Raw genomic sequence first — 10,578 nt, forward strand, 5'->3', positions numbered from 1 at the left:
TCCCTGTTATTCATAGCGCGGTGGAACATACAGGCAGCAGAGAGGGTGTCAAAAGGAGAGCTGGTCCTATTGCAAAGTGTCTCCCTTGTTGGAGCTGAAAGGGCGGTTATGAGACGATAAACCGCTTAATACACTGAGCTAATTGGATGAGAGCAAGAGAGACGGGGAATTAAGGGGCGATCCGAGAGGGGAGCGGAGTGCCATGGCCCTGCTATTCAGGTCTTTCATCGGGGCCGGTTCTCCGCCTGGAGGAGGAGGAGGAGGAGGAGGAGAGGGGAGGTGATGGAGATGGAGGGGTGGGGGGGGGGGGGAGGCTGTTCATCAAAGCGCCTTTTAGAGCTCCTCTCTCCCGGGGACTGAGTGAGGACTGATCCGGCTGAGGCTGTGGAGTGATTGGGCCTATTCTCTCAGGCGGGGTCGTGGTGGGAGAAACGAGGCCCGGGAGAATCCAAATCACGGGCCAAATCAAGTCCAACAGCTGGGGGAATGAGCAGGGAGGGGGTGATGGAAATGGGCACGGCATTTCTGGACACCTGGATTAACCTGTGAGAGACGGGAGGAGCTTTTAACGCGTGCATTACGCATGATTCCACCAAATCATTTCTTCTTTTTTTTGCAGCCAATTTGCAAGAACTACGCACGATTGGACTGTTTTTTTCATCTTCATCAACATTCATTATATTGATCATTCATGCAATAAGCAGCCTGTAATCCCAAGTGCAAGGCCTCCTGTCTTTGAATGCATCCAACAAGTGTGACTTTTCTAAATCCACATCTATTGCCCCCTATGCGACAGCATTTCAATTTTCTCGCCTTTTTGCGCTGCAAAGAAAGTTTAAGCCTCTCTCCCAGCAGGTCACCCGCCTCCCGGCATTCCCCAGATATTAGGGACAAATTGGTTTGCCATTCATTAGTTATATTCACAATAAGATTAAAACTCCCCCCGGACAATCTCATCAAAACCCTATATAGGGCCATACAGGAAGGAGAAAAAACACACACGCTCCACTGGGTTTGAGCAATAGGATTTTTTTTTTTTTTTTTTTTAAAGCATGGCACATTGTGGATGGTTTTACGCACAGGAGAAAATTGGTTTTTATCTTCTTCTTTTTTTTGCTCCAATGAGCAGCTGTGTGACTTTGTGAGCATAAATAAATGTGCAGAAATATCCCTCCATCAGTTCCTTATCTCTAAAATCCTCCTAGTTTGGACTAAATTGTAACATGTGAAACAACAAGAACGAATAAGAAGAGGGGTTTTCATAGATGAATAAAAAAGAGGGACTACTTTAATCCGCGGGGTAATTTCACGCGGTTTTGGTCGGGCACCATAGAAGGGTCAAACGGAGGAGAATAACCATTGATTGCTGTAATAGTCCAGCATTAGTAGTGAGATCCAATGGATGGATGGATGGAGGAGGCGGGGGGGGGGGTGAAAGCCGTTTGATGAAGTGGTTTGTTACTTCATTAATGACAAAGGGGACTCGCTTCCATCGACATGGCATTACAGATGTTAAGACCAATTTAGCGCCTTTAAAGGGGTTTAGGGGAAGTTTTGTGACGCCCCCCCCCCCGTTCCCTTCCCTTCCCCAGATAAAGTGGGCGATCTAATTGAAAACCCCTCGCCTTTGTCACGCGTTTCACATGTTGGGGATTAAGCTCATGAATATATGGTCAGTATTTTGTCAACTCCAGCTGAAGAGGATAGACGCACGCAGCGCACTGGATTATACACCTAATACATTTTATTCAGGTGGAGCCTCCATCTCTGCTCTCTGCAGCGATAAATTCCTCTTTAAAAAAAAGGGTTTTCATCCTTCTCAGCGGGCGTTTTGATCATCAGACAACCTGTCACTGAAGTCGGATGTATTTATTTTACATTCCAGTACTCTATTTAGTGAATCATATTAAAGTTATTTATAAATAATTGCTTAAGAATTTGCTAAATTATTCAATGTAAGACAGAAAACACATTTTTCTTCATAACACCTTTTATTAATAGTTCTATAATATTCTATTTCACATTGTTTATTTTTTCCTGGTTTAGGCAGTCCTATGTCAGTCCTAAAGGAATTTGAAATAATAAAAGATAACTCATTTTACCAATGTAATTTATTCAAATTAGCATTATTAAACCAGGAAACTTACAATCACTTAATAAGAAAGAAAAAAAACTCTCCTTCACCCCAGTTCCTCTGGGAAAAAGTTTTTGACATAAATAATAATGATCTAAAAATCCTAATAATTCATAAACACAGGTGAAATTCTACACAGGGCGACATTCATTAAACACTACACCGAGTGCAAGTTATCAAAACACGGCCTCCTGAAATATACACGACCCTGTTTTGAAAATTTTTTGTGGTACTTTTTTTCCTCTTTTTACACAGTATGTACAGTTTGTCTTTCACACAGTCAGGTCGTTATAGAGACACACCTCGGATCTCAACTTTGCTCGCGTGTCCTGGAGTCAGACTCAGTGGGGAATGCCACTGCTGTGATAATCAAAGAGAGAGGAGGGGGGGGGAGAAAAATCTCAAATTGCAGCAAATTTACAGAAATCTGATGCTGGAAACGACCTCAAGTAACTCCGGTTTGATTCAGAGATTTCAAACTTATATTATACAATGTACAGTGGTGCTGCTGAGTGTGACTGGTGGACAGGCGAGCAGTGGAGAGGAGTCAGGCTTGTAGAGAAGGCTATGGAAGGTCTATGGACAGTTTTCCTTTGGTTCTGGGTGGGGGTGGGGGGGCCTCCTCCAACTCGCCTTTATTATAGACGCACACCGGCTCAGCCCACATCAATGCATACAGATTAAGCAGTGTTAATGTCGAGCACTCGAGTTGTCCTGATTTGAAGTAGCACAAGAATCCTTTTCTAAAAGTCTGGGTTCCCCTGCGGTTCTTCAGCTTTCTGTGTGTGTGAGTGTGTGTGTGCCATGACAGATCCTATACTTAAGTAAAAGTAGCCAAACAACAATACTGTTCTTGTTACTTAAGTAAAAGTACAGCAAAATGACATGAAAGAACTGCAGAAAAATGCCCCCTGTGAGTGATACTGCCATATATAATATTACTGAATTATTATAATTAATGTTAAAGTAGCAGTTGAAGTTGGTCAGATTAATTTTTTTTTTTTTTACATACTGTTTGCTTGTTCAATCTAATGCTTAATATTTTATAAGTTCATATGTTTTGTATGTAAAATCCTAAATGTAGTGTAGAGTAAAAAGTACAATATTCCCATCTGAAATGTAGTGAAGTATAAAGTAGCATTAAAATGGAAATACTGAGGTACAAGTACCTCAAATTTGTACTTTGTTACGTTCCTCCACTGGCACTGTGTGTTCTCAGTATTTTGCTGTGTATGCACGTGGCACGCCGTCTTAAAAAGCTATATACATACTGTATGATAGTCTACGTGAACTATATGGAGTCTGATTTCACGTTTAATTTATTGTCAAAGTGTAAAGAAATATTAAGAAATCTTTAAAAAGACATCTTTTTAGCTGTGTCATAAAATATTGTAATTGTTCTTTAAGTGAAAAACTTGAAAAAGTCATTCAGAGAGGTGTGTGTATAAGCTGTGTGAGTGTAAAATAATGGTTTAATAGTTGTAATTTCCAGACACACACACACACACACTTTTTTTTTTAGCCAGTGCTCTTTTGAATTTGGTCGTGCTATTTTTGTTGGGGAGACATGAGGTAACAGGGATGGTTGAACAAGGGGGACATCAGCCTCCAGAGGTATGAATGGGTTTTTGGAGGGGGGGGGGGGGGGACGGAGGGGGTGTCATGGAATGGGACGTGAGCCCGGGACGTGGAGGCCTAGAGCTGGTGTCGAGTGTTCAGCACACCTCCTTCCCCGCGGCTCCAGTGGGCAGGATGTTAAGCTGGGTGAGCTGAGCCGAGTGTTCCTTGGCCTTGAGGCGCAGCGCGGCGATACTGGAGGCCCTGCGGTCTGCTGCGGCCGCGGATGAAGGGGAGGAGGAAGAAGAGGAAGGGTCGGGGAGGACGGGGCCCGCGTGGGAGGGGTTCTCTACAGGCGGGACGGGCTGACGGAGGAGGGCTGCAGCGGTGGAAGCACTGGACAGGGGACCCATACTGGAGAAGAGCCTGTAGGAAGACAGAAATGTCACCATCTAAAACAATTTTATAGATGCTGAACACGTTCAAGTTTAAATTATTCATTGCAAAATGGCACACAAGAAAAATAATATGCTCAGTGTTGACTCAAAATGTTGTCCGTATAATTGCAGCAGAAGAAGAAAACTACTGCTTGTTGATTAAGATTTTCCACCATCCTTAAGATATATTCTATTTCCTCTTAGTTTCTTCAGTTTGATTGTCTTAAACCTAAATAGCTTTAAATCATCTATTGCTAAGCTGACTTATTTAATATAAAAGAAAACATGGGAGAGTACAATGTTAATAATGCTGTATAATAGAGAGGAGGAAAGCAAATGAGAAGCTAATTGTGGCATATGGAGTGTGCGGTGTGTCACACCTCCTCACAGCTTGTCTGGCAGGATCACACGTTTGGTTAATTTATTAAGGCATTTGACAGAGTGATTACAGACCACTGTGAACAGTATAACATATTTATAATCAGACACAGTAATGCAGTGTGACTGAGGATTACTGTAACCATCAGTCATTAAGAGTTTGCACGATGTGTTGGGGAGTTTATTATAAGCACGCTTGCTGCTGTGCAGTTTGCCGTACATGCGCTTGACTGCAAAATTGCAGTCATTTATTCTAAAAATACAGGGATAAACATGCAGAGATCGGTGGTGTAAATAAGTGTTAACAGGTCCAAGGGAGCACTGTGCATGGGGTGCAGCTTACCTGCCAAAAGTGGGTCCAATGAAGGCGGGGTGGCGAAACATGGCAGCCGTGCCCAGGAACGTGCCCAGGCCGAGCGGGGTGGCCATTGGCGGAGCGGCGCCGTTGTGGGGCGGCGGGGCCAGGCCCGGGAAGGCGGCGGCTGCTGCTGCGGCGGCCGTCCAGGCGGACTCGAGGGCCGGGTGGTGATGTGGTGGGAAATGCCCTCCCTCCAGGTAGTGGCTGAGAGGGTGGCCCGATGCCAGGGGGCCGTGGAACGGCAGGCCTGACGGGTGGGCCTGCACCCCGGCCTTCTCGCGCTTCCTCCACTTGGCCCTGCGGTTCTGAAACCACACCTGAGGGGCAACACAGGAAAGGATGACAGGGATCAATATGAGCAGTTATTTTATTTTCCTTAAGTTAGAAGGATGTAAACAAAGGCAGCAACAAATTTAGATTCTGGGAAGATTGAGATCGATTGGGGTGATATAAAGAGGCTGCATGTTGTTTAAAACACATAAATAGGCCATTTTTGCTGCATAAAGACGCCTTTTGTCTTCTCTTAATGAAGAAGTAGTTGGAGACATGTCAATATAACTGTTAGGTTATGCAGGTCTTTCATGCTATAAATGATTACAACCACAACTCACTACATCACAGCAATGTTTCATTGTAATTAACATGAACCAGCCTCTATTGAGTGTTGTGTCAGTGTAGTCTGATAGTTGTCTAGTTCAGGTGGTGGCCAACAGGCTGGAAAGTCAACGGTAATTACATGCAAGGTAAACCCTGCCTGCTCACGGTCCCTTAAATCTACTTTCTGTCTAATTAAACCCCTAGACGGGCTCCTGGGTGGGGAGTAGAGAGAGATAATTAAGAGCGGTGTTAACAAAAGATCCAGAAAATTACCTTCTGAACTGGCTCCAATAACAATTAATGCGCTTTAAATTAAATTCTTAAGAGATGTAGAACAAGTGACTTCCATTTGAGAGAGAGTATTTAACTTTCCCACGCATCCACTGGGTGCCCAGTTTGCACTGGAGACTCTCACAATGAGCAAAAAATGTCAACATGAAGGGAAGTGATTGAACGAGCTTGGAAAGCTTGAGCGACATTGGACACACATTATTCCCCCAGAGGGCTGTTTAGCATTACACAGCCCCTGGGGAATTTATGAGTTTTTATCACCTCCTGATGGCGCCCGTTAAGTGATTTGTTCACCTAAAGAGACATCTGTTGTTTTACTGTTTGAACTGTCTCTCTTGGTTATGAGGCCAGGCTTTGGAAATGCAAGCCACGCTTTCAGTGAAGAAGAGAGAGAGAGAGAGAGGGATGGATGGAGAGATGGAGAGAGAAAGGAGGGGTGGGAGCAAACACCTTTAATGGTCTCTCATTCGCTCCCAAGTGCAAAGCATCGGATCAATGCAGGTCTATTGCAATCACATAATGGGAAATCAAATAGCATTATCCCTCCCCTCTTTCTCTCCCTCCCTTCTCTCTCCCCCTCTCTTTTTACGCACACACACACATATCCATTTTACGCACACACTCTGTCCACCTCTCTCTGATGGGAATTCAAACACCATCTCGTCCCAGGAATATAGAAGACAGTGTTTGCTCCTGCACTAAGTGAGCTTTTTATGAATCAGCCAGACGTCGCCTTTAATTGCCACTAAAACGCGTAATGACATTCGATAACAGGAAAGACCTTCTGCGCGCAGCGACTCAGGCCATTTAACACATTTTTACTATAATAAATTACTGCTGATCTCCAATCGGTGACGCATATCACCGGTTAGGGGGGTTTTTATTATAGAGGACATAAAAAACATTAAGAGGATGCAGCTTTTTTTTTTTTTTTTTCCACCACCTCATATTTGATTTACTTCTCTTTTTTTTATAACGATAAACAAGAGAGTGCACTTACTTGAACGCGGGCCTCGGTGAGATCCAGACGCATGGCGAGCTCTTCTCTACAAAAGAATATTAAAAAAAAAAAAAAAAAAAGAGGAAGAGAGACAGAAAAAGATTCAAGGTTACAGGTTGGAAGAAAACGCAGAATTGCTGTTTTGTCCCCCTCCATGTTGTTCACTGTCAACAATAGACGACCGAAAATGGGGCTTGATTTTTTTGTTCTCCCTGGACCGCAAGAAAAAGGACGCCACACAGCCATATTCTATTTTCCCTGTCACGGATGGATAGAAATAGGCCCTAGTGATTGTTAGATTTCCCTTAAAGCAAGAGGCCTGTCACTGTAACGACATAATGGGTGAAATAATGACATCTAAACTAGCCTGCCACAAAGCAATCGACGCTCCCTTCAAGCTTTGCGAGATGGGTGTTTCGCAGTGTACATTATAAGACCTACAAGTCGCCTTTAAAGTAAATCGATTGGGAAAATAGCCTATGAATAATGGCATTGGTATAAGAAAAATCGAAAAAATGTAGGTTCTTGTGTCAGAATATGTTCTACTTTCAAGCATAAAATGTGCCAATTATTAAAATATTAATTTAGCAGAAAAATAGGGCTGAAATTGTATATATAGAGTTTAATTTGTTTTAAGGCCCCACATAAAGAAGAATTTTTATTATTTATTATTTTATTTTTTTTCACCTGAAATTCATAATATAAAGTGTGTTTGTGTGTGTTAAAAAAAAAAAAAAAAAAAGTAAACCTGCCCTTGGGCTTGAGGTTAGGCCTTGATTTTTGTGTGTGTGTGTTTTGTTGTATTCAGTATCAAGTCCAGCAGGTAACCTGAGCTGCACCGGTTAATTATTCCTCCTGAGGAACAATAACACCGCTGTCATCATGTGTCAGAACAGGTAACAAAACGTCCCCAGTGTGTTCGTGCACTTGCAGGCCTATATTGCGTTCACTTCTGCAGGGCACGCGTGTTGGTGTTGGGGGCATTTTATGAGGTGTGATGCGCACAGTGTCCAGTTTAAGACGTGTGGAATTACTGGGGAGGTTTTTGGAATAAAATGTTATGGGGTGGGGGATATTTAAAATTAAATGCATTTAATTATCACCTTCATCCATGGAATTATTAGAAAGCACGATTAACGTGTCATGCTTTCTTGGATTTTATTTGCAACATAGGCCTTATGTAACGAAAATAATAATATTAATAATAATATAATTCTTATAAGACACAATTATTGTAGACTATTGTAATTGTAGTTTTATATGCATGTAAATTAAAATTCTTAAGCCTAGTTTTTTTAATTTGTTAAATAATGAAGAATTTGCACAATAATAATTCATTATTAAATCGAATTAATTCATATTAATTTTAGGGATGACAACATTTTTAGAATTTTGCAGCAATTTTTTTTTTCAGACTTAAAAATAAAAATTGGGGTTTTGAATGTTGAGGTTGTTTTCTCTTATAGTGTACTTGATGGGTTTGTCTGTAAAACTCATCTACTTAAAAGTTGGTTTATAGACTGTTGTAAAAACAGCCTTGAAAAAAAGGGAAAAAATAAAGTATAAAAAAAAGTCTTAAAAAAAAAAATTGCTGCAAAATTCTAAAACTGCTGCAAAATTCTAGAATGCTGCAGAATTATAAAATGTTGCAAAATTCTAAAACGTTGCAAAATTCTAAAATGCTGCAAAATTCTAAAATTGCAGTTTAAAAATGTTTCTTACCTGGTGAAAACGTCTGGGTAGTGTGTCTTCTGGAAAGCCCTCTCCAGCTCCTCCAGCTGGTAACTGGTGAAGGTAGTCCTGTATCTTCTCTGCTTCCGTTTCAGCATCCCTTCCTCCGAGTCACTGCCCGCCGACAGACACACGCTGTCCTCCCCGTCCCTCACGTCCCCATCCCCGGCGTTCAACAAGCTCTCCCTCTCTTCGTCTTTCGGGTCTCCGCAGCTCTCCTCCACCTCCTTCCCCACCACCGCGTCCTCCTCGAACTTCAGCGGGCCGAGCTCCACCACCAGGCTGCCGTCCTCCGAGCCCTCCTCTCCGGGGCTCTGGTCGCCCTCTCCCCGGCTCAGCGACGCGTTCTCCCGGTACGACTTGCTGCGGCTGATGCTCACCTGCGGCGCCTGGCTGATCTTGAGGCCGTCGCTGCTGGCCTGCTGCTCCAGGAGGCAGAGCCGCTGCTGCTCTCTCTCCAGCGTGTCGTGGTCGTGGAGGTACTTCCCACCACCGGAGCCGTACAACCGGCGGAGCTTTGGAGGCAGGTGCATGTCTGCGCTCAGAGACAGGGGGTCTTTCATTGACCCTGAGAAAAGGAAGGTAAGGGGTGTCAAATAATTAATTAAAAAAATAAAGTTTTTGAAAATTGTGAATGAAATATATGATATGAAACTGTTAGATAGAGACCGTTTCGGTCGATATAAAGAGGCTGTTTAAAACAAAAACAAAAAAACTGCTGTCTCAACCCATAAAATAGGCCATTTTTGCTGCATAAAGAGGCCTATTTCTCTTCTCTTAATGAAGAAGTGGGTGCTTAGTTGGAGCAATATAACTGTTAGGTTATGCAGGGTTTTCATGCTATAAATGATAACTCCCTGTCCTGCTTATATAAATCACAGCAATGTTTCATTGTAATAAACATGACCAGCCTCTATTGAATGTTGTGTCAGTGTATAGTCTAATAGTTGTCTAGTTCAGATGGTAACCAACAGGCTGGAAAGTCAATGTTTTTACATGTCAACGACAAAGATGAGGGAATGAACCATTGAATATAATCATATAGCAATAAGGAAACTTTGTAGAGACAGGGCAAATCTATATCTTTTTCATGTTTTTTTTTGTCAAATAACAAATTCAAAAATAAAGTTTTTGCTGAAAATTGTGAATGAAATATATGATATGGAACTGTTAACCCATAAGGATAAGAACACAAGAGGAGCAATGTCGAGAGAAGTGGTGAGAAATGGACAATGTTTTTACATGACAACGACAAGATGAGGGTAATGAATATGTCATAGCAATAAGAAAACTTTGTAGAGACAGGGCAAATCTATATTCTTTCATGTTTTTTTTTTGTTTTTTTTATTGTTCTATGTGTATTTTGTATTTCTGTTATGGAAAAACAATAAAAAGAAAGTATCAAAAAATAAAGTTTAACAGCTGTTTAGTCTTGGAAACATTTAGCCTTATTAACCAGATTCTGTGCTTAAAAGGTGTCCATTAAAAATAACTCGTGTTGACACATTATAACTCTAGACTTCCAGCATTTGTTCCATGTTTATCCCCTATACAATGCCTCCAATCTTTTTTTTTTTTTTAATATATAATTTCAGCTGAAAGTAAACTTACTGACTTTACAACAGCTGTTTAGTCTTGGAAACATTTAGCCTATATTAACCAGATTATGTGCGTAAAAGGTGTTGACTTGGCTGTCTATTAAAAATAACTCTTGTTGGACACATTATAATTCCAGCATTTGTTCCATATTTATCCCCTATACAATTTTTTTTTTTTATATATATAATTTCATCTGAAAGTGAACTTACTGTCAGCCGTCTTGTCGAGCTCTCCTCTGCCTGGCAGACCAGTCAAACTTTGCGCTCCTATCAGTCTGACCTTACACGGACTCCGGCGGCCCAGTATGCTGTCTATGCAGTAAGAGGAGAGCAGCGTCGGGGATTTACTGCTCTTCCTCTCGACCCGGTCGTGGAGATCTTCCTCAAACTGACCGCTCATGTCGACGCTTCGGTTCATCTAACGCCTGTCAGTCTCCCACTCTCTCACTCTCTCTCCTCTTCTTCTTCCTCTTCTTCTTCCTTTCTCTGCAGGCCGG

The 10,578-nt window shown here is 42.1% G+C and overlaps 1 protein-coding gene across 2 annotated transcripts in view; it reads right to left on the bottom strand.

Moving 5' to 3' along the window:
• Positions 1-1,013: 1,013 nt before the first annotated feature.
• The window catches only part of arxa (aristaless related homeobox a), a 9,768-nt gene continuing 203 nt past the window's right edge, over positions 1,014-10,578 (bottom strand). Inside the window, exons 1-5 of one of the 2 annotated variants that reach the window (XM_074621919.1) lie at positions 10,292-10,578; positions 8,475-9,051; positions 6,753-6,798; positions 4,850-5,181; positions 1,014-4,117 (exon numbers count right to left, since the gene is read on the bottom strand). The exon at positions 10,292-10,578 is cut by the window's right edge and continues 203 nt beyond it. In XM_074621919.1, the coding sequence (XP_074478020.1) occupies positions 3,850-4,117; positions 4,850-5,181; positions 6,753-6,798; positions 8,475-9,051; positions 10,292-10,499 (1,431 nt within the window). In that variant the 5' untranslated portion in view covers positions 10,500-10,578 and the 3' untranslated portion in view covers positions 1,014-3,849. Of the gene's footprint in view, positions 4,144-4,849; positions 5,182-6,752; positions 6,799-8,474; positions 9,052-10,291 lie in introns of both variants that reach the window. The other variant, XM_074621920.1, reaches the window with a different exon arrangement.

Source organism: Sebastes fasciatus, chromosome 21, assembly GCF_043250625.1.
Source record: "Sebastes fasciatus isolate fSebFas1 chromosome 21, fSebFas1.pri, whole genome shotgun sequence".
NCBI classification, from domain to species: Eukaryota; Metazoa; Chordata; class Actinopteri; order Perciformes; family Sebastidae; genus Sebastes; species Sebastes fasciatus.